The sequence below is a fragment of the Corapipo altera genome, unplaced genomic scaffold (assembly GCF_003945725.1).
Source record: "Corapipo altera isolate COAL_440 unplaced genomic scaffold, ASM394572v1 1b, whole genome shotgun sequence".
Classification (NCBI taxonomy): Eukaryota; Metazoa; Chordata; class Aves; order Passeriformes; family Pipridae; genus Corapipo; species Corapipo altera.
Window position 1 is genome coordinate 14343042 of NW_020884881.1, and position 27120 is coordinate 14370161.

At 36.3% G+C, this 27120-nt stretch overlaps 1 protein-coding gene across 2 annotated transcripts in view; it reads right to left on the reverse strand.

Annotated features, from left to right (window-relative positions):
- The window catches only part of SEMA3A (semaphorin 3A), a 234928-nt gene that overhangs the window by 20008 nt on the left and 187800 nt on the right, over positions 1 to 27120 (reverse strand). For both annotated transcript variants that reach the window (XM_027639838.1, XM_027639839.1), the window contains 6 exons: positions 14453 to 14595; positions 13204 to 13318; positions 13036 to 13105; positions 11823 to 11967; positions 5762 to 5981; positions 590 to 681 (listed from right to left, as the gene is read on the reverse strand). In XM_027639838.1, the coding sequence (XP_027495639.1) occupies positions 590 to 681; positions 5762 to 5981; positions 11823 to 11967; positions 13036 to 13105; positions 13204 to 13318; positions 14453 to 14595 (785 nt within the window). The remainder of the gene's footprint in view (positions 1 to 589; positions 682 to 5761; positions 5982 to 11822; positions 11968 to 13035; positions 13106 to 13203; positions 13319 to 14452; positions 14596 to 27120) is intronic.

Below are 27120 nucleotides of genomic sequence, written 5' to 3' on the forward strand. Positions count from 1 at the left end.
ATAGCATATTTTTTAGGTGGCTCAAAAGGAAAAATGGAAGAGATTGATTTTCACCAAAAAGTGCTGAAGTTTAGGAGGTGTTTAACCATGAAATTGAGTCCCTAAGTCGCCTTCAAAAATATAAACACTTTCTTCGTTCCTTAGCTGCAAGAAATCTGGGCAGATCACCAGTTTACCCGAAGCATCTTCCTAGTTACAATATGCTGATAGTCTGAATAGTGTTAAGAGTTGATACAACTATAAATTCATATATTGCATAACTCTGGGAGACAACGGACAACGGGAGTCTATCTCCTAGACTCGAGTAGGTAGATATTTAACTCTGGCATGCAACAGCTCTAAGATTCAGAAATAATAATTTACTTTTTAAACCACCAAAAAAGAGTGGAGAATATCATTCCTTTTATCGTTAACCTCCAGCTAGCACTGAAAGTTTCAACGTTTATTTTGACTAGTGTCTGGGTCTCTAAATAACAAGCTAATTAGAGGGGTATGCCAGGCTATTCCTTGGCTGGACTGCAAGAAGTTGAGTTTGCAGCTGTCCACAGAGAAATCTACAACCTGACACTTGAAATTTAGCCTCACTTACCCGAAAGACTGTCATTTCTTCCAGCAAGACTTCCTCTAATTCATGCCAAGTCTCCTTAGGAATTGAAACCACTTTAAGAACTGTTCCAATATCTTGAAAAGAAAAAAAAAAAAGGAGTTTTCAGGTGCTTAAGATGAATACTTAAGTTTTGTAGCAGTCAGTGTTTCTTGTAGTATATAATTATTTCACATATAAAGACTGTGAAGCTACATATCTCTCAGCACTCATTCAAAATAAAACCTGCTATTTAAAATAACCTCAGAAAACACTGAATTTCAGTAGGGAATTTTACTGAAGTCTTTCAGTTATCCAAATGCAACAAAGAAGATATATACTACTATAGTTATTAAAGAATAAACTGTACTGAAATACTATTTAAGTGACAGTATAAAATGACAGATGCATAACTGAGGAAGGAAATGTATTACATTTACCCAGGTATGTTTTATAATCCATTTGGAATATGATGTTTGTCTTTCCTAAAATGCATGTAAAGACAGTATGGACATAAAACCATCTGGACAAATGTCAGACAGATGAATCTGTTGGGTCTCTCAAGTACATGAGATCTTCCCTGTGTCAAACAAAGTACATAAGATGTATAAGCCCCTTAAGATATTTCTCTGTCTGTTAGGTACTGGTCTTCACCAAGGAGTAAAAAGCATACAACTTCAATCTTTGGTTTAGAAATAGGTGTGTGCCAGAATTTTAATATTATATCCATTTACATTTTTGGAGTTTTGCAATTGGCTTTAACATGTACAAGGCCAGCACTTGAAATTCCAGAGCTACAGCCTTTGGTTTTGTCAACACGGTTGAGACTGAAGACCATGTCTGTTATACAGCTTCTGCATCTGTGATTTATTTCTTTGTTTCCATGAACAAAATTTCCAGGAAAAAAACAGCAAAAGAATAATTTCTAGGTTGGTACACATCACTGCAGACTCTCTGAAATGTAAACACTTTGTATGTGACTTTTCTTTTTAACCAGCCAAGTGTAGTGCCATGTAAATGTATCATAGGTATACCAACTACATCCCCCAGGACTTTTCATGTTGCACATCCTATAGCAGTAATAGTTTAGGAAAATACAAAGTACTTTATGTGGATAAAATTCTGAAAGAACTATAAGGGTCAACATTCTTAAGAATTTAACCATCAATTACACAAAATCAAGTATATATACATTTTATAATTATATATATTTGTGTGTGTTAGTTGAAACTTCTGATTAAAAAGATGACAACACACCATTTCTGTATTTAAAATATGCATAAAATTGACACAAAGAGATTACACATGTTGAAAACGTTTTTATAGGGTAACTAACTTAAGAGCTAATGATTTAATGAAATTCTGGTATTTAACCTCTTTAAATGAATTTGTATTAAAATATCCTAGAAAACCTAGAATATCCTGTAGAACTGAGATTTTTCTTTTGTCCATCTGTTTCCCTTTAAGCAGATGTTGGTTTCTAAATACATATTTTTGGAAGTTTAGAAAGATGCAAGCCCCCCCCACCCCCAAGAATATGTACATCACTGTTTTCTTGTATTAGTCATAAACTCATATATTGTTTTTCAAAAAGAAAAAAAACCCAGTTATTTCTTAAAGCAACAGCAAAGCAAAACACAACTTTGTTTTTATTTAGGCGGCTGTATGTAAAAACTAAGCTAGTAAAATATACTAGATAAGTGGGTTTGGAAGTGGTTTTCATTATGGTTACTGGTGCTACTTGAATATATTTAATTCAACAAATATTGAGAGCAGTATAGAACAAGTGCAGTATAAACTTTAAAACAAGAAGAGAAAAAAAATCCACATTTCTACAACAGAGTAATTCAGAATAACAGATAATTTAGCACTAATTATATTTGTAATTTAATGGATGAGTTCATTTCTTAATTATCCTAACATTTTGCACTGTGGTTTTGAGGAAAATATATTTTACAGGTAAAAAACAGAGAACTCTGATCTAATAAATTTAACAGTGTAGCAAAGTGTCACAACTGTATTCTGTGTTGGACTAGGATTGTCCTCAATCAAAATCTATCAAATGCCATTTCCTAGAAATAAAGGGAGATTTTTCATGAAACAGTCTGAGTGGGCACTGAGCAGACACAGAAGCTTCCCAGAACGTTGTTTCCACAAAAGGTCTGACTTTTAAGTGGATCCTGCAACAATTACAATTGCTTGATCTCAAGAAAGCCTCTGAGGTCAAAGATACACTGTGTTAATCACTGTGGTGACTCTGGTCAGGCCACAGCTACCAAAGTTGGGCTTTATCTGAGTTCTAGATCAAGTTTTACAGAGTAGTATTTCAAACGATTTCACACAAACGGAATGAGGCGTCTCCTTGAGGATCAATAGGCTCTGCTTTGTAAGATAAAATTACTGTTATTAATTTGTTTTACTGACAGAGATACTTTGACTGTGCCAAAGGATCCCAAACATTAGACATTCAGGATATGCATTAAGAGCATATCTTAAATCCTGTTTTTTTCTGATATACTTTCAAGTATGCCGATAGGATTTTATTTTCATTGTGAAACACAGTGGTACAATCACAGTGGGAAAGAAACTGGTCAGTTAAAGATTTCACCCACAGGAAAGGAAAATGTGACCACACTGGGTGGCTATTAATTATGTTGTGTTCAATTATCATCAGTTATTCAATGAAAAGGAAAAAAAAAGTATTTCTCCAATATACTGCAGTTCAGCAGCACATGGGAATAATGTAGACTGCTGTAACATCAATGGGAAAACACAGAGAAATATATCTAATCTGATGGGACAGACCTGCACAGAAAAACCCAGTCATACCCCAGAGAGCATAATTTTGGCTTTAGATCACCAAGTGGGAAAATGGACTAGAGTCCTTAATCTGCTCCCTGGTTTAGTTCTTTGCCTGGGAAGATGTAATACACTCTGATTGTGTATCTGTTTCTGATTCATTTGACTTTGACCAGCTGGCTCAGTGAGAAGGCAGGCAGGGCCTGGGTTCTGCCTCTTTAATTTTTCCCCCACATGGAAGATGCCCTTTCCTCATTCTGAAAACCACAATACGGATAGCGAGCTTAGAGGAGCATGGCACATCTTCTGTATTCCAGCTCCAAGTATGGGTGTTGTAATGCCTGTTCTTGCCCCATGAGGGTATAAAGTCCTGCTGGGAAAAGGACAGTTTCTATGGACAAAAGTAGTATTTCAAGAAATAATAACACTATGCACTTACAAAGGTGGGATTTTGCCGCTGAAATATCTTTTGGCAAATACAAGTAACAATGTTTCAATACTTTGCTTACAGTTCTTGGGCACGGCTATTGCCTACATTGGATGGAATCCCAAGCATTTACCACACACCTGAATATTAATGGTTAGGGAATTAGGTGGATGCCTAAATTCCCAACTCAAGGTAAAAATTATCACTGAGGTTCTTTTAGAGGGAGATATTGCCTGACTGATTTACATAAGAACTACTATAATGATAACTAAAGAACTAGTATATGTAATGGTAACTATCTAAAAGCTGTAGCTCAGCTTTAAGCAAATCTTCCTGCGCTGTCTGAAAACAGACAGAAATTTCTGTGTTACTGCTCATCTTACTCTAACAGAGGCCTTGAAGAAAGCACAACGAATCTCTCTCTGGAAGAACTTACTGCTTTTCCTTGCAGAAACCAATGCATCTTTTTCAGTCTGAATACCAAGCTTTGGTGAGATAAATGGTACCTCTTTTGCTCAAGATATAGACTTAAATCAGCTCCTTATGTTTGTTCAGCATCATACTCTCAATGCTGAAGGGCTTGTTCCCTCACAGCACAGCCAAGAGGAGTATTGCCATTATTTTTTTTTTTTCCCTGAGCTGACAGGTCATAGAAGACTTGTTGAAAGGCACCAAATACTGCCAACTTTAGATGGCACTGAAGTCTCTAATGAGTGATGGAAAATATATGTGCTGTATAAAATCATATGGAAATACTTCTCAGTGTTTTGTGCAAGAGCATACTATAGCACTGGTATCTAATAACTCAGTTCACAGCTTTAAAGTGCCGGAACCCCTTCTGCAGGGCTGCATTTTCTGCAGTAAATGGTCTGAATTGTTATGCTTGCACTGTGTTTGGTACACAAAACTTCATCAGCTCTCAGTTTACTCATAATATATTTCAGGCATCGACATGAAAGGGACCTTGATATTTATTGCTTTGGAAATCTGACCCCAGGTCTAGAGTACCAGAACTGTATTTAAAGCATGTAAAAAACTGGACTGTTATAAGAGAGACAGTCAAACAGATATTCTTTGGTCCAAAGTTGAAAAGAAACAGTAGGGTTTTGGTTTGATTTGTTTTGGTTTCATGATGCCAAAGTCTAATTACTAGCAATTATGTTCAGTAGAAGTTTAAAATACTTTTATTCAACATAGCTGAAACACCAGACCACCAATTGAAAATATTCAGAGGTGAAGAAATAGATCCACCAACTACTACTCAGCACAGTTCTGAAGGTATTGGACTTAGGAAAATGAATATCACCTAATTTCTGGACACATTTATTTCTCATTATTACCTTTCTGGAGAAAATGTCTTTTCCGGGTGCATATTTCCACTTTGATGAGATGCCCAAGCTGTATGATTCTGAAAATGCTTTGGAAAGGATATCATGTTTCTATTTGAATATCAGCTCTTCTGAAAACACTTTGCATGTGCCAGATATATTCATCTTAAGTAAAATGATGCATCCTTTTGGCTAAAGAGCTGAGCATCTTAAGGCAATACTTGAAATACTTGAAAGGTACACAAGACATTTCCCATACCTGGATACTTGTGTTAATACTTCTTATGCTGCACTTCAAACCCTCATTTTAATACTAAATTATAATTAATAAGGCAAGATATTTCTAATAAAAATCCCTAATAACAGTAGTTGAAAAGAGGGTGGTTTCATCTTAATCCAGTTGGCAAAACTCCTGAAGAGTTTAGCTATGCAGGCCATGGCCTGAACCTGTAACAGTCAACATATGTAACAAAGAGCTCCCCACACGCACAGTTTTGAGTCCTGCCCCAAAGTTTCACAGGTATACACTGTTCTGTCAGTGTTCTGTCTTTCAGAGTATGAAATTTTATCTGCTTTATGCTTCCACCATGCCTGGAGGTATGTTGTTGATTCAGGACTTCCTACCTGTGCCAATGAACATCACATCATATTGGCCATCTTCTGCATCTACTCGATCTACCACAATTTGTGTGAACTGATAATCCACATCTGTTTTAATCATGATTGGACGGTTGTTAATGGAAAATACTGGGTTGTACATAGCTGGATGACTTCTGGCAAATGTTATAACTTCATCAGGAAGGTCCTTGGTGGAATCAAAACCTCCGAATGTTTTACTGGGACACTGGAAATAAAAAGAAGGAAATGTTTTACATTCTATTATTTATCACTAGAAACATATTAGAAATACATTTCGTTACAATCATCCCAACTACTGCAAACTATAATCAAATATGACAGGGAATTTAGGTGTTTTCTGACTGATAGCAAAACTTAATTCTATTACTGACAGTATCTATTTTTTTATTTATTTTGGATTTAAACCAATATGGATAACAGAATGCGAATGATCCTCATACACCATTTGTCTTACTATTATGCAGAACAAAAGGATTTTTCGGTCCGTTGTGATTAGTATTAGTCTTTAATTGGCAGAAGGAAGAAATTCTGAAATATCCAAAATCATTCAGTATGAGGCAAGCAATTTCAGTATTTGGTTATGTATACAGCACAAATTTAATTAATTATGCCATCATCTTTGTTTCAAAGTGTTATCTTCAGAAGTTGACTGGAAGTACAAATTACTCTCTGAGGAACAAAATCCTTAAATCCTGGGACAATTCCCTGTTCTACTGACTTTTCCAACTCCTGCTTGTCTCAACAAGCCTGTGTCATGCATGTAGTCTGGATACACGGATCCTGTTACGCTAAATCAAATCTAATGAGTCACGTCCTAAATGTATCTCTTTTTCTCCCCACTGCTTCTAAAGAAAGCCTTCTGTGAGTGTTGGTGATGATTCTGCCCATGTGAAAAGTGAGACGAGTCTCATTAAAGAACTGAAATAGCTCCTCACTGTTGTGTCCTGCACAGTGACTGAAAAGTTGCTGTCCCCTTGGGATTAATCTGGTTCCCATGAAGCCAGACAATAAAAAGTCACTTTGCCCCCATATATAGTCCTGGGTGGGCCAGACAGTTTTGCCTCTAATCTGTGAAAAGTAGAGGATTCTACTTTTCACATTTAGCTCATGTTCTCCCAGTGTAAGCAAAAAACAGAGGCTGAAAAGGGAAGGGGAGGTAAGACCATGGTGTTGGTAGCCACAAAAGTATTCCTCCACTTTCAGTTACCCCATATCCCCATCAGGTGATTCAAGAACTGTGGTTGATCATCACCATTTGCCCTCATCTCTTCTGCAGAATTGGTAATTATTTTACAAACAATTAGAGGTTACATTAACATAAGCATTAGTAGTATATTAGTATTGTTGAATGGGTGAAGAAAATGAGCCACAATGACACCAGGCCAAAGATACTTATCAAAAAACTTGGTGACCCCAATGCTGATCTGTTCAGATAACTATTTAAGACATATAAAACTCTGAAACCCAGCTGATAATAATTATTTTTCCGGTATTTGAACCTCAAATATAAACAACTGGTGTTAAAATGCCCTAGATAATTTGCCCTTTACATTCAGGTATAAAATATCCACCAATTAAATTAAAAACCTAGAGGACAACATCTTATTAACCAAGAATCCAGACCTTGCAGTATGCTCAGCAGAAGAAATCAATTGTCTTTGCTATCACCTTGATCCAAATTATTAATAATTCATCAGGAATGAAATTTAAAAATCAATGTTGGCAAAAGGAGTAGTTGCTATACTAAGCAAAGGGACTCTTCCAGCATGGACATATAATGTGCAAATTGTCCCTTGTTGGCATATTTGTTAGTAAGCAAATTCCTTCACTCTGTTTCATTACATGGTATGGAAGGGAGGAATGGAAGGAGGGAGAATATTTGATTAATGCATGTGGAGCACACAAAGCAGAAAGCAAGTTAGTTACCTATTTTATTGTGATTTTTTAACCTTTTTAGCTTTATTATATGCACTTGCTCTTTTGTACAAAAAAAAAAAATCAGACAGACTTTTCATATTTATTGGTCAAACCACTGTGTGTCTCAAAAACTGTGTTTCAAATTCTACACTTCAATTTTAAATTTGCTTTACATCTCGATTAATATTCTAACTACAGTTCAATACTAATTATTAAGATTAATTACATAATAATTAGATAATAATTAATTAGATAATATATGTAAAGTGCTCTGAGTATAAAATTCACTACAGAAGAACTAAGTATTGTTAATTGCATCTGGGCAAACACTGAAAAAATACTAAATGAATATTCCTTTTAATTATAAGCAAATGAATTTCAGCTGTGTTTCAATAGCTTAAATATTTACTTTCTGACTCATTTTCCAACAAAGGATTTTACTTGCAGCAATGTGGAACAGACTCCCCAGAAAAGTGGTCACGGTACAAAGCCTGCCAGAGTTCAGGAAGCATTTGGACAACGCTCTCAGGCACATGGTGTGATTCTTGGGGCTGTTGTGTGCAATAATCCTTGTGTTTCCCTTCCAACTCAGGACATTCTATGATTCTAGGGACTAAGATACATTTTGTGTGGAAAAATTATAAAACTAGAATTAGTGTCATAATTCTATGTGTTTAACACTTTCAGTTATGAGTCCCAGATTATTCCTTGTATCTCTTATTTTCTAAATTACTGTAATCTTGTGTCTTTACATGTTAAGTTTGAAGTGGACTAGGCTGTGTCTCATATTCATCCCATCCTACTTTAGAAAACTGAGATGAAATTCAACTGCCACTGCTATAAATCCCTCCCTTTTCAGTGAGTAAAATGGGCACCATCAGTAGGTGAGATGTAGCCCATCCATAGTCCAAACTGCTTGCAGAGGAATCTCAACTCAGAAGCAGAATAGGACAGGATAGGATAGAACAGAACAGAACAGAATAACTGTCCTGAGAAGGAAAGCTCTGTCATGTTTTATGTGAAGGACACAAAGCCAGGAGACACAACAAAGACATTATCCTTGGTGCTAATTACAGGACCATTTTTGATATTAGTGGGTCTAGATCAAGTTAATTGCCAAGATGATTAATCAGAACTTGTGTTTATATACCAAATCAATCCCACTGATAGCAAAAATACAGGCCTGAATACAAATATCCTGAAAAGGTTTGGAGAAATGAGTTTGATCTTGGATTCAAGCAGAGTCAAAGAACTTCTGCATTGTACATTCAATTCCAGTTGTTGGTCCCCAGTAGGCAATATCAGGGGATTTGATCATTCAGGAGGAAGGAACTAGGTTATCCCCTAACTGGCCTATTAGTGAAACCAACAGAACAGAAAAAATCAGTATTTACATTCTGGTAGGAAGAAAATGTGCTTTGGTCATAACTCTTGGTGCCATGAAGCAGAAAAAAAACTTTAGCTCTGTAGCTGAATTCACAGAAAGTCAGTTAAGAATTCAGGATGAGGTACCTCAGTTGAGTTATACACAAAAATCCTCCCTCCTCTGCCAAATACTGTTAAAAAGTTAAAAAAAGAAAAAAAGAGTTAAAACCTCCAAGTTCTATAGATCTTACAGGAAAAATTCTGGCAACTCCTTTGTTAAATGCGAAGCTGATGTAGAATTGTTTACAAAGTTTTCTTAGTTTTCAAAAGAGTCATTTACTTTCCTTTTCCCTTCCTCATACTGGGTAGGTCACCAGATGCTCGAGAAGTTTACTGGCACCTCACCTATTAAATTCCTGAGATAATTCAGCACTGTTTAACTGCAGTGCAATCTGGAAATGAATTACTCTAAGACGTTAAGGGTTTTTTCCCCCTTCTCTTTTTGCATTCCTTGGAAAAGGAATCCCCAGGTCTGAGATCTAAAGGAACTTCAAAAATCTTTCTTCTTTATTCTCAACAGTCTTCAAAGCCACTGAAAACACATCCAACTCTATCACTTTAAAAACAAAAACCCTCTTTACAGCCAGAAATATATCTCATTTTAAAATCCACTTTTATCCTATTAATATAATAGAATAATTTTAGCAACTGTGAGGGGACTCATCTTTCTTCAAAGCAGCAGAACTCAGGATAAGTCACCTGTATTGGGCTAGGAGAAACTGATGGTCTCAGCCCCTTTATCATCATTTACAGTGGCATGGCCTCCTGCACTACATGATGTGACTGCAGGGCTATGTAAACTTGTAAAATTTGGGATCACATTTGCCCTTAGGCAAGAAAACAGTGGAATCTGAACATCTTTGAACTTTGTGAATCTTATTAAAAGCATTTTATAATGAAATTTTAAGGGTAACATTCATTCTAAGAGCATAGACAGAAATAAAAGTAAATATAACCTAACTGCATTTCCTTACTTTCACAAAAGCTTTGGTGGCTTAGGTCACTTTGCCACTTAGGGGCTGGATTTGATTCCCTGTTTTTCTGCTTGTTCTGGGGAATTTCATCAAGTTATTCTTTTCCCATATGGATCTCAGCTCAAGACCCTAAGAGAAGTCTTGGAATAACCTGAGGCGGGCAGAACTGTGCTGCCAGTCTCATGGGCAACTATTTCAGTTGTGCATTCAGAATCTCAGTAGAGCTGCATCTGACCTCTGCAGAGGAATGAGTGTAACAGAGCCCCTCTGCAGCAGTCAGTCCCTTATCTCAATCTGTATCTGTGATAGAAATACATAACCCTCTTGTTTGTCCAGTGTTCTAAATAATGCCTATTATCTGTTTTTGTTTAGAAAGGTTAATGGATACTGGAATCAAAGAGGAATCTAAATAAACAGAGTAATGAACACTAAGTCTGTCAGACTGAAAAGTAAGTGACAATAGTTATACAAGAAGTAACAAAAATATCTATTCATTCACATTTCCCCCAGAGATGTAAAGCAATACAGCTTCAAAAAATCTAGCCTTCTGACATATCAGAATTAACTGTAGTTATTAGGAAAAAAAAAGGCACCGTCAAATGAGAAATGAAATCTCTTCTATGCTGCAGAGCTTGTGTTTTAACCCTGGAAAAAATTAGAAATTCCTTTAGCAGTTGCAGTGAAGGAGGAAGGAGTGCTGCAGAATCGGGCTGTCAGGGAGCCACTGTTTTCTTTTACTTAGGAAGTAATTTTCATTAGGCTGAGCATATATATCAATTGAAAGATCAGGTTTGAAAAACAATTTCAAACATGCGAGATAAAAACAGAAAATATGATGAATTAAAGAAGCAAAGTTATTCCTGCTTTTTTTTGTGCCTTATATTTAAGAAGGTTTTTCAAAGAATATTATAGACATATATATTATTTACACATATACGTTTATACGTGCGTACCATATATATTTAATCTTCTGCAATGATAGTTCAGAACATAAATGGGCCAAGTTGATTTACACAAGCTGAGGAGCGACCCCATGCATACAATTAATGCTGATTTCATAAATGTCCCATCTTCTTAGACTATGGGAAATTTCAAAGGCAGTTAAATATTTCTAGAATGTGATGATATCAGTTGGAAGTTGTAAATACGGATGTCTTACATAGACTGATATTTTAGTCATTCATAAACTAAAAACAGAGAATCAGGTAGAAGCAAACATTTTTAAAAATGCCAATGGAAGACAGAAACTATTCTAGTTGCCGTATCATCCACTGCAGAGATATCTGTTTCACTGTACTAGATTTAATGATGATTGAAAGTTTCTTAATAGCCAGACAGATGCTCTGTTTTCCGTTCATTCTCACTAAGAATGACTCAGCCAATATTTGGGAAAAAAAACCAATTCCAAGGAAAGGATAATGCAGCATAATTGATTAAAATATTTGATTTCAGTCAAATTCTCCAGCCATTGCTCAAACTTCTTCTGAAGTTGTTAATACAAATGCCAAAATTAAAATCCAAGTGACGTTGTTATTGCAGTTTCATATGCTACAAGAAAATCAGTACATTTTGGACCTGGAGGAACTGTTAGTTTTCCCTTCTGCCACCCTCCCCATTTTGTTATCTGTTTCAGTTTTTTTCCTGGACCTCAGCTCAAGGACCATGTAATGTGTGAAAATATTTTCCATAGTTTTCCCAGCTTTGATTACTGTATTTTTTAGGGTACTTACAGTTCCTGGCCGTGGATACGGCACTCGCCCTTGGTAGGGAACCCACTGGTAGTTTGGGCCATCTCGGTGGGCATAGGGACCAAGAAATACCCTCCTCACATCAGTCATGCTGTACATACACACTGCTGATCCCTTGAAGATATTACTAAAAATGAAGGGAGAAGAAATCAAATCAGGTTCTTTAAATTATCAGTCAGTTTAATCAAGTGGTAGAGCTGTGGGAATAGCAGCTTGGTGCTTTCTAATTTATTGCATGTGTTGATTATCAAAACTCTGACATGCTCTCAGAGCAATCCTCATTCACCTCCTGTGAAAGTTCAGCATAACTGATATGATCTCCCAGACATTTTCCTAAGCAGATGGCTGCTACTCCACTATTTAAAATATACTGTCCCCAGAAGGCCAAAGCCCAAACTTGAGTAAACTTCAGTAGGGCTGTCTCTAGAGAACTATTCAATCCTTTCCTACACTGCACATTTTTCTATTTTTTTTTAGCAGTCTTTTCCACCACTTGGGCAGCACACATGCAAACTTCAATGCTGTTTCTTACCTTGAGACTTCTTACAGAAGACAGTAAGGACTTGTAAAACTCCCTCTTCTATTTCTAGTATCACTAGAAACATTCTTTCTATTTAGAAACTAAAATTTGTTTCCTTCACAGATAGATGTGGCAGTACAATCAGTACTGCAAACCTTCCCTCAGGCTACAAGTATATTTTGTTCTTGGTGACAGCACAGTGAAACAAAAAACATTCATGTCACAGTTATATGTGATTCAATAACAGAACTTTTGAAAGATCGTTAAGATTTCCAGATTTCAGCAATATTTTTTGCTAATATATCCCTGAGTAGCCAATTTCTCACACCACAGATTTTCTATTTTACACTGCCCCCAAACAAGTTTATTTTTGCTTGTGTTCTTTTTCCAAATCTGTGTGGAAAGGGCTACAAATGCTGACCGCCACTATAAAGAGCCAATTCAACAGCAAGAACAGCCTGAGAAACTGATAGTCTTTGTGTTTGCCAGCTTTGGAGTGATGATATACGTTGCTCATAAGAAAGAGACCTAATTCATTACTTCTTTCTGCCACTGACTTCTCAGTTCAAAGGTTAAGAAAATTTTGTGTTTCTTGAAAACATTTTTAACAAAGAGACCTCTTTAAAACAAGCAGCCACACACGTTTCCATGCAAGTAAAATGATATGCTCTATACCTGGAAGTTGTAAACACCCCATAGACTATTGGATTTTTAGGGTCTTTTGAGTTCATTAGGAACACATCCTCTGTAACAATATCAAGAGAGAGAAAAGAAAATTAGGTTACATTCATACAGATAATACTTGAAAACATTCCTATATTCAAAGCCATCTCTGCTACTTACGTAGTTCATCAAAGTGTGTGTCAATGCCATTGGGTCCTGGTACAGAACAAATCAGACGAGCTTTGAGGAAAGTTGTCCATTTGTTAACAAGGCTCCTGTGTCCACCAAAGTCATTCTAAAAACGAAAGTATTTTGCATTAATATATAGCAACAGTCCTTGTCTGAAGTATCAACAGAGTACAGAGAAAATACAGTAAATAAGATGCTATTTAGAGAAAACAAGAGAGAAGAAATTCACTCTTTATGTACAAAAGCATTATAATGTTGCAAAGACCCAAACATGAATTACTTTTATTTAACATAGTACAGTGACATATTTCATAGTGGTACATAATTTAAAACCCAAAAAAACCCCAAAACTCTTTATATATTATAATATATATACATACATAACACTGGAAAAAGACAAACAGCCAGAATATTTTGCTTCAGAGTTCCCAGTCTGCCCTGTCCTGGAAAAGCTGAGGGGGTTTATTACGCTTAACTGGGTAGCAAAAAAGTAGAAATGCAAGTTGCAATGGAACAAAGTAGATAAAAATGCCAGAACAGTGGGATCAGTTGTACAGCTGCAAAATGTAGGAATAAAGGGCCCCAAGGACTTCATACTTAAGGGGTAATTGGTTTTAAAGCAGCTACTTCTGAATTTGAGGAGCTAAACTGAAATTGTGCTTATGGATTAATGTGAATTTTTACTGAAATTATCATAGTTGCCAAAGTTACAATATTTTTTAATATAATTTCATATGTAGAAATATTTTTAAAAGTCTGTCAGAAAAAAGTTTGGACATTTATCACTGTGGATTCTGCAGTCACTAAGGGTCTTTGGAATGGTTGCCCATTTCTGGAGCTAACCTTAAACAACTGTTTTAAAGATTTTCACCAATGTGGGAATAGAAAAGTTATTAACATTTAAAAAGCAAATTCTTTAAATGTTTTTGGCCTACCTGGAAGTATCACATTTCCTGTAAAAGACTCTCTTGTGCAGACACATTCTAAGCCTTAGAAGATGCCTATGACTTTTTAAACAAAACATCGTAGTTTGTGATGTTTCCTCCCAAAAAGAAGAACCGAATAGTATTCCTTTGATGTGTTATTTCCTAACTATATTTCACTTGGGATGACCCCTGCTTTAGTACAATGCCAATGTTAATACTGCATAGTTCACAGGCTAGAAAATGCAATTTCTAAAACTGCTTGCAAAGCATGCTGCAAGTGCATTCACTCCCACACGAAGGACTCATCATCCTACCTTGCAGATCTGCCCTATTCTGGCATGAGTGGCTTTTCCAGTGTGCTCTCCATCAATTGCATTTTCACGGAAGAAGAAATAGATTTTGTCATCTTCTGGATTGTCACTCTCTGGTATCAGGTGAGCACTGATAAATCTGGGATCTGAGAAGACAATGCCGTTGCCCATGTTACTACTCCATGAACTGAATCACTTGTCTTCCTTATATCAATGAACTGTCATTTTGCTTCCCAGGAATCAATTATCGCATCACATGGTAAATATTTCTATGTTAGGTACATCATGACCTATTAAGATGTGACATTCCTCTTGTCTTTAATACAGAGAGGTACTTGCTACAGATATCTAATAAACAGATCTTAATTTTATTATTAGAGCAATTAAACATTCATGAAATTTCTTTACAAATGGTTGTATACCCTTACAACATGGCTTCATAATTCCATGTATTTATTATTGATATTTTTCTTGTTTCTTTGTATGTTTAGACTTAGGTTAATAACCTTTTTGTATATGTTGCAAGTAAAATGAAAGAATTATTGAGACAAATGTAATATTCCTCATTTTAGCAATAAAAATGAATAGATAAATTATCTTACATATAAAAAGGGAATAATTCATTACTCTCAAAAAGCTAAGTTAAAAAATAAATTTTCATTGATATTGTCTACTTCCATATGATACCATTAATCCCAAAAGTTTTGTCTTCTTCTCAGAAGAGAAATGTATTTTTGAATTTTTATTCAGATTGTTGAAATACTTTGTCTTGTCATTTTTGTAAAGTTTGAGGGTTTTTTTATAAATATGTCTTATTTCTTGACAATTAGACTGACAACATTATTTGGTGGTAAAAAAGATACAGGAACAAATGAAAATACATAAAATGTGGACATACTGATGGGTTACATAAAAAATGTTGTAAACAAGTTTTGGGAGAGAGCATTTTATAGAATTCCTATCAGTAAATTCATACCAGTGGTGAATCTGGCTCATCATTGTATTTTACAGAGACACTTCAGCTGGTATCTTTCACTATATTTGGAAAAAGAAGGCATATCCAACAGATTCACCAATCTGTTTTATAATCACTCTACATCCTGCTGGGATAATTAACTGTGAACTATATTTAACTACTCAGAGTCCTGTTCCTATGTGAAATTATAAGCTATTTTAGTGTCATGTATTAACGTCTTTTCAGTGTATGTTTACTGCTATACAGTCATGGAAATAATGAACTTTGCTTTGTTTTGCCAGTTTGCACTGACTGCCCTGTGGAACCCCTTGCTTTATTAAGGATGGCAGTATTTTTAAGCAACATATTTTGATATATTTACACATATGCACATATAAGTTTAGATTTTTTTATTATATGAGTACATATTGCATAATTTTGCATGTGTATGTATATATTCACATGTATTCTCTGTGTGTGCATATAGATGTGTGTATGTGTATATATGAGTACAGAAAGATGAGCATACTGGTTTACATCAAAGATTTCTTAGATCAATATATAAACTCCAACATTATCCAGAAGTAATTATGCAAGACAAAGAAAGAATACGGTGAGTACAATTAACACTATCCAAAAATAAAGTACCTTCTCCCAATTATTTTCAGTGTAGTTGATTCCCTGAGTTCGTTGCTTTCTACATGCTTAGTAACTCTCAACAAAGTTTTCATCCAGTTATCTGTGTAGATTCTTCTTGAACCCACACAAATTTACAGCATTCAGAATGTCCTTCTGGAATTTGTTCCTCACCTACACAATGTAATGCACTAAAATTTGGTTCTGATTTTCTGTTTTGAACATTGATCTTAATATCTTCATTTGGTTCCTCTCAAATCTGGTATTGGAAATAACCCCCAGATGTTCAAGATGTAAATGAACTCTTACACAAGGGCTGTAGCAGTGGTGTTTGTTGAATTTGTTGGGGTTTTTTTCTATTAATTCCTAATATTTAATATAGATTTGACAGTTCCTAAGCAGCAATCTGAAATTGTCATGGAACTTTATGTGCCATAACCCCAGAATGTGGTGATGCTCTGCCCACAGACCATTCTTTTCTATGAAGCTAGGCATGTTTTCCTCATGATTTACCACTGCACCATTCATCAAGAATAATTTAACTTGTCATTTATTGCTTAGCTACCCAGTTGCATAATATCCTTTTGTAATTCTTCACAGTCTTCCTTTGTCTTACTATGCTGGATAACTTAGTATCGTGTGAAAAAAAAAATAAATTCTCGTCCTGCTACTCAACCTCTTTTTCAGGTTATTTATGAAGATGTTGAACACAGGCCACAGAACAGATCTCAGTGGAACCGTGTCTACTACCTATTGTCTGTTAAAATAAATATTTTTAGACATCTGAAAACCTGAAAAATCTGTAAGCAGCTTAATCTTTCCACCTGAAACCCCAGTAATGCAAGCTATTAAATGTGTTTCTTTCCTTTCCAGCATGCATTTAAGAGCCTTTAAGTTACACTGACATGAGACTCAAGATCAATAATATCTAGACTATATTGTACCACGGTAAATATCTATACTTTATATATGATATACTAGGGCTTTGCACGTGACTTGTATCTCAAGAAACAAGGACTACAGCTTGAAAATTTCTGCACTGCAGCCTGTGAAGGATCCATCAGAGAAAGAGGATACTCATTAGCAGACACTGTTCTGGGCTATTGGATCTGGTGAACCTCGCCTGAATATGCTGTTTTGAGATTCCTAAGGTCTTAAAGAAAAATGGTAAAAAATCACATTCGACCAAAACCTAATTACATTCCCAAATGGTTGAATGATTTGTTTCTAGCACAATGCGTTTTGTAAATCACAAGACAACAAGTTCTAAAATAAATCACTATAATATCACGCATCAAAAATCTAACTTTACATTGGCCTACGAAGATACTGTGGGGAGTCCCATTTGAGTCAAAAATATTGCTGATGTAGCACAGGCTATATAAACTTGCCCTCAGTTAGCATATTATTATTCTTTTCTTTCCCTCTCATAGTTTTGCAAGTGAACCTAGAAACAGTAAGACAGTTTAGTATTAAAGCAGGGCTGATACAAGAATGATAGAAAAATAGTTGAACAAACTGAAAAAATGTATTTCAAATGATCCTGTCAGATGGGTAGCAGAGGAGAGGACTGGGAGGAAGGCAGATAAAATTAATGCCATATCATGAGCACATGTGGGTATGCTTTGTATACACCTACCTGTGCTCATCTGAGAATTCAGATTTTCACTTAGTGATTAATAATCCTAACTACATTCTTGAAAATAAAGTGGTCACACTGCCTCACATTAGAATGCACCCACTGTACATCATGGAATAGTTTTTCTTGAACAACACTGATGCTTCTTACTGCACATACTTTGGATTGTTTTTTTCCATCTAGTTAAATCGATATGTTTTAGTCAATAAAAGAGTGGTTCTTGATGTAATAAGGCCCTTGCTCTTGCTACCTGGTGGTGTTTGGGTTTTTTTCCTCTTCCATCTAACAGATTTATGTCTATGCAGTGAAGCAAGTAAAGGAAGAACAGGCTACATGCATTCTGTTGCACATAGAAATAGATTAATTTCTGTTCAGAATGGATGTAATGGTCACAAAAGCAACATCATGATACTACGTGTGGAGAGAGGGAGAGAAATGTGGTTCATGATTTCATAGGTTATAAAGCTAAGAAGTGGGTGGTGTGAACTACTGATCTGTAGTGTGTTCTTTATTGTTTCATTAGTGGAGGAGCTGTTTGACTTGCCTGAGGCTTGATGCACACTTGCATTTAACTCCAGGGCTGCAGACCATGCTTACTACTGACTGTTTAGGGTCCTGATGAATCAATCTGCCAGATGGTCAGCAGTCACGCAACACAGCCCTCCCTATGGACTGCATTTTTTTATTGCTCTTCTTTGAGCATTGGAAAGGAGATATCCACAGATGAGGGAATTAGGGACTTTTTCTTGACTCTCCTAATTGCTCACCCAGGCATCAGGAGAAAGAATGTCATCCACGAATGTGTATGTTCGTTCAAGTATTGAGACTGCCCTGCCTTACTCTGCAAAATTAAACAGGTTCAGTATCAAGGGGTCCCCATGGGAAGTTTAAAATAATACAGTCAGGGTTGACCTATTTCATACCTTCAACACAGCCCCCCAAAGAAATGTTGGAGTGAACTTCAAGCAAGTTTTACTGAATGGGAAGTGGGACTTTGACCCAAAATCACCAGTAACAGTTGCAAAAGTCAGTGTACTGCAGCTATCGTGGATAGACGGGATGACTTCAAAATTCTGTGTATGCATTATCAAGCATTCTGTAACCCTAAAAATGTCTCCAATTCGTGCAGCCCTAAGAAATGGTGTTACAGTAGTTCAACACTTCCTTGTTTGAAAACAGTCTCTCATTGGCTAAAAGTCCAGAAAGCTTGTTTTGAGAAAATGGATTTAAGAAATAATTTGACGGCAAATATTTTGCAATGATTCATTGCTTTCAAAAAACAAGCAGACAATGTGGAAGAGTGCTTTAGAAAACAGTATACATCAAACAAACATTTCTGAAACATGTTTAAGCATGATCAAAGGAGAAACAAAGCCACAGCATAAACATGATCAAAATAAAATTACAGCTAAAAACACTCCTCTGATCTCGCAGCCAACACGAACAAGCTAAAAATAAAAACTTAGATTTTTATTTAAAACAATCAGCCTCAAGAAGCAAATTATTAAAGCCCACACCTTTTCAGTCTCCTTTTTCCAGTTGTCTTGGCTGTGGGGTTATTTCTCAGATCCCACATGACACCTTTGAACACCACTTTGTGTGCCCTCCTGCAATTACCAGCTCTGCAGACGTTTCACTGGCAGCAGCCCATTAAACTGTCCTTCGTGAGAAATCTGGCTCTTTACGAAAACGACACCTTGGTCCAGCTGCCTCTATGATTTATATGCCATTGTTTGCTTAGTTAAGTAATGGAAACATGTTTTGCTTGTCTCAGCATTTCAGGTGGAGAAAAAGCTAAGGAAAATCGATCTGCATTGGTTCTTTTACAAATGTTACACTTTAGCAGCAACAACCTCACAAATACATACAACACCCCAAGAGCAAGAAACCATAAAAGTCAGAAATTGGCTTTCTAACTGAATTGTATTAGCATTTTAATGAAGATCTATAAACTTGAAGGCACAGAAATTACCTTTAGCTGTCAAGACTGAATAAACTGAAGGAACAGAAGCTGGGGTCATCTCTTCATCACTTGACAGGAGCCAAAGGGCAGTTCTCCCAGGAAATGTTTTGTAAAGAGTTTGAACTGGATGCCCCTATTATTGTATATTTACGGTCAAAATGACTAATTTATCAGGCCACAGAAAGAAAATTCTAGGAAACTAGGGAAATTTTATGCTCAGTAAAACTGCAATTGCTATAATTTAATGAAAAGAACTGGAGGGTGACTGGGGCCCTGAGGAGACAAACAAGACTAGAGAAGATGAAATTAAAAATTTAACAACAACAAAAATAGCTACTCAAGACTTCATAATCACGTACAGTGCCTGTCCACTGAGACCCTGCCCTTGGAAAATCTGGACATGCACTCACAGCAAGCCTTGCTGCCCACAGAGAGGAGACTTGCAGCACCAGTCACAAATGTGCAGAGCAGAGCCGTCTGCCACCAGCACACTCTGCAAGGTCACCAGAGGACAAAGCTGTTAATATGTGGTGATGAGAGAGCTAAGCTGGTCTGTGGTTTTACACACTCGAATGTAGTTTACAAAACACCAAAGCTTTTAGTGGTGTTCTTTTGCAGTTCTTTCATTTAAATTCTTCAACTTTCACATCCCTCTTGCTGCTGTTGACTCAAGCAAATGCAGCAGAGCTCTCATGGATTCACTGCTTAGAGTGAAGGTCCTCAGCAATGTGGATGGCATCAGACCACATCCTCTAAGTGGGAATGCTCTTTGATCAAGGGATAACTTGTGGTTCTTATGGAGCAATATGAGGGTTTTGTGATAACTTACTGTCAGATGCTAACATAGAAAGTAGTACCAGGGACAGACCACAGATTAGAGATGTCATTTGAAGATGCTGTTTTCAAACTCATGGGTAGGCAGAGGAGGATTTGTGGCATGCAGGCCATGCATGGTCAAGATGTCAGCAGCTATTACAAGGTAAGGAGCCTTATGGTCACTTATTGATTTTACAATGGAAAATCTCATCAGAAAGAGTTTTAAAGACTGATTATATTTACAAAATGGTTTGAGTCAAGTCAGACTGATGCTGAGGAACAATGCTGTTTAATCAGTGTGTTAGTTATGTCAGCTAGTTTCTCCTTACAAGTCATATTCTGTTTTTACTAATTTTTCAAAGATTAGTAAACACAATTTTTGTGACATAGATTATAAAATGGGCTAATAAGTGTAAGGTTTAACTAAGGCTTCTTGTGATTTCAATAGTGTACATTTTATTTTATCTTATTCAAAACTCTTTTCAGAATTAGGAAAAAAACTCTTCCTCTGCAGAATCCAACTGCTATGTTTCAGTGGTGACTTGTGTGAATTTTTTTTGTGACATAAAGAGATTACAGATTTTCAAGGATGAAAGATATTAGAAGTAGTAACAACATACCCCTGTTCTGTCATTTCAACACATGGATGCAGCAGCAACAAAACACGCAGAAAGACCCACATTAAAAAAGACACACAATGCTTTTACATGGGTAGTATCTTCCACATCTCAATGCTACACTTACAAATACAGCAACAGGAGTCTAGTCCTTGTGTCTGTTCAGTGCTTTGACCTTAAGTGTCACCTATGGATCATTCTCATTGTGACTGATGATAAATCCTATTAAAATGATGGGTTTTTTTAAGGAACTACTGATTTGTATTTGGGGCAAAAGCAAAGAAGGCCAAGTGTAATTGGGAGCATCAATAACATCCTAAAGCTTACAAGCTCCACACTGACTGGAGACCTAGTAGAAGTGAAAACTTGGCAAGGCCAGGCTGGGTACTGAGCCATGGGTGCCCTCCAAGGGAGCACGACCTCATTTTGGGGTGTTTAGCACTTCTAAAGTAGTGTAAATGAGTTCCTGACAACAACCCTGAGATCTCTCTCTTCCTCTGCCTTAGAGGCATAACTCAGCATGAATATTTCTTGGGAATAACATTTTAGCTCCCACAGGAGAGAGAAGGAAGAAAATGTTGATCTCTGATGCAATTATCAGTTTCTGAAGCCTTTGTTCTAAAGAGACAACAATAGTTTTGACTCCCTGTATAGACTAATTATACGGTGAAGAAAAGTGAATACAAAGTTCAGTAAAATTATAGCTTAATGCTCAACATGAATTAGATTTCTCACAAACCATGCTTATGATCTATCCACCCTATTTAATTTAAAAGAGGTGATTATTATCTCTTTACAGAACAACAATCAAAATTAACACCTCTTTTTCATTACTGACTATGTTTTAAGGTTGTCGTATATCTATCAACACAATTAATTTTAAACTGATTTACTTGTCCCTCAGAAAGAGTAATTGGGCAACACAGAACAGAGACTGAGGTTTGCAGAATATTGTTTCCACTTAGGAATATTTTAATCTCAATTTTCTGTATTTTTTAACCTCACTGCAGAAAAAGTTAATGAGAGTTCCAGCTAAGAGCCTGTTTCTTCCTCTCTCAGTCATTTATCTGAAGTTTTTGACATTGATGTTTGGAAATAAAAGCACTAGAAAGCCTATGCCTTAACTGTGTAACCTACGTCTTTAGAGCTCTGGATGAGTGACAAGAACTAAATATCACAGTCTTTATGTAAAGAAGTGATGTATTAAGGGAGGAATTGGAGCGTGGAGGCACTGAAGACAAAAGATGTTTCTGATTTGGGGTGTTACAGACTTTTGGCAAGCAGAGCCATGCTGTGGGCCTGCCTTGTGTAAGCTCTGAAGATTCACAGGTGGAGCACAAGTCTCTGGAGATGCCCAAGCAGTTTATGGTAGTTGATCTAAAACTCAGAAACCAAACCTGTTCCTCTCCACTAATGTGATTTGCTCAGGCCTTTCAGAATGTGAGAGATGTGCATTTATGTCTTGATGGAATATTCTTCCTCTTTGCCACTTGGAAATTCGAGGGTACAAGAAGGTATCCTGAAGACAGAGAGCTGCAGCAACACCCTCACAAGCTCCTGACACAGCACATTGCAGGAGGCAAATACCTGGCTGAGTGTGAGGGGTAGCTGGGGATTAACATGGCAAATATATTCCAGGGGGAAAATGCTAAATAGGTAAAGTGGGACAGCCCTCAGCAGTATGATTGGTAAGAGCATGAAACCCCAAACTGAACATCACTGCCTTGACAAGTGCATCGTCAGCCTCCTCTTTGTCTTCTGAAACCTAAATTCCTAACATTTCTCTGTCAGCTCTATGCAGTGTACAACCCTGTCTCCAGTAGAACCATTTGTCCACAGATACATTATTTTTTTCTGCCTACAAAGTGAACAAATATGGCCTTTGTGTCAAAAACCATCTATTTTGAAAACAGGAAGAAAAATTCCAAATTTTGTACTGCCAGGTTCAATTTGAAGTGTGTGAAAGGGGTTTTGTAGCTGTAAAATAAAATATCCTCCCTGATGTCACATCAAAAAACTGGACAGGACTCTGCCATAGTCTCAACTCTCGCTGAAGGATGTTAATTCATTTGGAAATAATCATCAGCCCATGCCAGGTCCCAAGGAGTCATCCAGCAGAGTACACTCCCATAGCAATTTCCTAACCTTTCCAATCTCCTGTAATTTAATTTCTTAGTTAAATCCTTTAGAATTGGCTACAAAACTGAGATGATTTTGTCAAACTATGAGAAAGATTTTGTTGTCATAATGAACTTTTACAGCCAGTGTAAAGCAACTTGACACAAAATCCATTACAGTAAGATTAATGAGGAATGGCAGCAAAGACTGAGAAAAGGGTAGGGTGAATGACTGGTTTTAGTTGATCTGTCAGTGTAGCACAGCAACATAAAATGCAGTAAGGCATCTGTAAGAGGAAGTAAAACCCCTCAGCACAAGCTAAGGTATTCAGTGTGATAGCATCAGTTATGGCAACCTCTTTCAGTAGTCATGTGAGTATAATATGTGTTTCCAACTTAATTGAGCTTCAGTCAACATAAGGTATTAACAGGGTTTTACCCAACTGAATTAATGTACCACTTTATTGTTGATGTGCAACTTAGTTCTGTTCATTAAAAAAAGCAACAAAAGTATTTGATAGCACAGGTGTGATGAAAACTGTGCAGTTGCTTCAGACAGAAAAGTCTTACAGCATTACCTTTTGCACTGCTCTGTCACAAAGTTGTTCTTCTCAAACATTGTTTAATTGGTTTGTATTTTAATTCTGTACAAGCAGAACCTCCTTTTTTAATTTATTCACTGACAGCACTTCAGAAATATTTGATGTAATTTCTGTGACTCTTATGAATGAAAAGTTTTTTTTGGGGTAACATTGTATCAGACTCAAGATGTTTGCGTTTTCTAAAAGCACTGAGGGAGGATTTTGCAGCACACTTGCTTGTGATACATAAACAAGGGGGAGAGGAATTGGCAGAAAATTTAGCAAAAATATTTTAAAAGTAAATAACATAAATAAATGCAGTAAAAAATACAGGTCCTGTAGTAAATGGGAAGCTGGAATTTTTTTTAAAGAATGTTTTCTACCAAAAAGTCTGGCAAAAAAAAAAAAATTAAAGCTGACAGTGTGTCAAACATGCAGCAGAACTGAGTATTGATAATGACAACCCATTTACACAATCTTGTGGAAAAAGTTGATGACTCACTAGTCCATGTAGAATATCTCATAGAAAGGTTTTGCACCTTCTTCTCTCATGGAGCTTTTTTCTGAGAATAGGACACAGAGACTAAAGGAGTGGATAAATTAAGAGAGCTGTGCCCCATGAATACCGAATTTACAGTGTGTCAAATGTTATTATAGAGCTCAGGAAATATGAATAATCTCACTGACATCACTGGAACACTTTTTCTTACTTATAAAGACATTGAATTTTGCTCACATGGCAATAAAAGAATCAATAAACACCAATCCTCAGATATGTGGCCATATTCATAGATAACATATCATCACTGAGTGCTTGTAACTATTTCATAAGAGCTGTGGAGTGAATAGGAAAAATATGTAATCCTGTCTTTAAAATAACTTTTCTTCTGCTTTTTCTGAATGATCATCTATATAAAAAGCCGTCCATGAAAGGTTATCATATTTCTGCTTATACCAAACCCTCTACTAAAATCTTCCTACAAATCTTGCTGTACTTACCTGAACAGAAATCTTTAAAACCAAGAGGAAATGAAATTTATATATATATATATATATATATATAAAGATATGCTAAAAATACTCTTTTCCATAATCCAGGAATCTAATAAAAACATAGGCCAGCCCATCCCTGACAAAGGTAAATCAGAAAGGGAATATTTTGTGTCCATTTACTCAGTGTGTTTGTGGCAGCCCTAAGTGCTCAGGAACATCAAATTCTACTGGATGTTGTACAATAAGTGGTAGTCTCGAAGATTTACAATTTAATCATTGTCTTTGAAAGAGATAATTTTCCCTCCTAACACTAGGAGACAGTTCACCTTCCTAACATAAAACAATCAGCCTATAATCAGCAGTGACACAGACCTGACAGCAGAGAGAAAAAGAGCTAAAAGGCTTATCAGCTGGCTGTTCAATTTTGGTGGGTCACTCTCAACAGTCTTTTGGACAACACTGCATCATTTGACACTGAAATTGAGATTCTTAAAAGTAATGTTACCACATTTCAATAATACTGTGTTATCTGCACACTATCATCTGAGGTATTTACTGCTACTGACTATCAACTATTAGCTGATGATTACCTGTATACTTCGACAAATCTTAGATGTTACCATAAATATCTTACCATGTTGCTTTACTATGTCTTTTTTTTTTACTGTATGGTATGTAAAAGCACTTACCTACATGTTTAAAAAATCAGATTTAAAGGCCACCTTTCAACAAAGGTGGATTTATATAAGCCCATAGAATCCAATGGAATAGCAAGGGGTGAGATAATTTTGACACCACTTTGATACATAAAGCTAGACATTGAAGTCTGAGATAAGTAGTATAGGGTACTCTAAAGATCAAGGGGAAAAAGAAGGACCACTTTGGCAGTGCACCAAAATGGAAAGTTCAGGATCTATTGCACTGTCAAAATTTAAAGGCATCAAATGAGGAACCATTTGTCAAGCATTTTGTGTGTCCGCGATCTGTCCGTCATATCTGATAACTGAAATTCTGTGAATTCTTCTTTGTTTATTTTCTCTGTTACTTAGTCAAACATGCTGCCTTTACAAGTGAAAAGTAAGTATCCATTTGTCTCTCCCATTTGTCGTTTTCTCCTCCTGTTCTCCCTTCCTTACACCACAGCCATGAATGAGGCTCTATGGGCTAAATGACGCTCCTGGTGACAATGCTTTCACCCTTTTGTTTTGCAGGTGTTGCCTGACAAGAGCCCTGGGAAGAACACGATGAAGTGGCTCAAGTGGGACTGGAATAGTTTCTATCCTAGAAACATTGGTTTGCAGAACTAAATGAAGAAAAATCACTAGAAGTTTTTGCATCAATTAAACCCCTGCAAATAGTGAAAAGTAATCTGATGGGAAATTACATGCCATATTAAAAATAGAGTTTTCTAATTAGGTGTTAGATGTCCACAGTTACAGCACAAAAGGGTCTTCAAGATGTAACACTTGATATACCATGGTATTTCAGAAATAATGACACTATAAAATCTGCAAGGAATTAACAAATCTGCATTTAATTGCAACAGATGCTCTATCTACATTTCTTGATCTTACCCACTCTTTGTGTCTACCTCATCAAAAAGTACTTAGGTTCAGTGTTACTTAGTGTTAAACTCAGTCCTGCTCTAGTCAAGTTCACATCCACAATTCTGCTAAATACAGAAGTTGAAATAATATCCTTGATAACAGAGCTTAATATTAGCTTTGTTATTCTCTGCTAGTGTGACTTTTGAATTGTGCTCTTGAACTACCTGAATGTGCCATCGATATTTTAAATACACTGATGTTTCCACTTTTGTTGTAAAAAGAGGTTTTTAATACTACACAGTATTTAACAATCTAGTACCAGCCATCAGTTTGATATCAGCCGTGACATTATTTAATTTTCAGAATCACAGAGGTTAAAGCTCACTGAACTATAAACAGTTGGAAACATGGAGTGTAATCCCAAGGCACAGCTCTGCACAAGCTGTAATTTAAATCATATTGCATGCTAAGCTGAAAAGGCAGTGCAGGTCCCAGAGGGCATGAATAAATCTGCAGTCACTGATTTGCCACACACATTTGTGTTGGGATTCTGTAACTGTGCAAATGTGATGTCTTCCTTTAGAGCAGAGGACCTGTCATCTACTGAGATTTGTAATTAAATAACCCAAAGAACAAAAGCAATTACTCAGCCTTACAAACATTCAGGTTGAAATATGTGTGATTTCATGAACAAAGAGAAGGGAAGTTACAGAGACAGAGAAGAAAGGGAGGCTTTGAGTCTGCAATAATTCATCTGCGTCTAGTGCTAGTGGAGGTTTTAATGTGTAGACCAGGTATTCAAATACC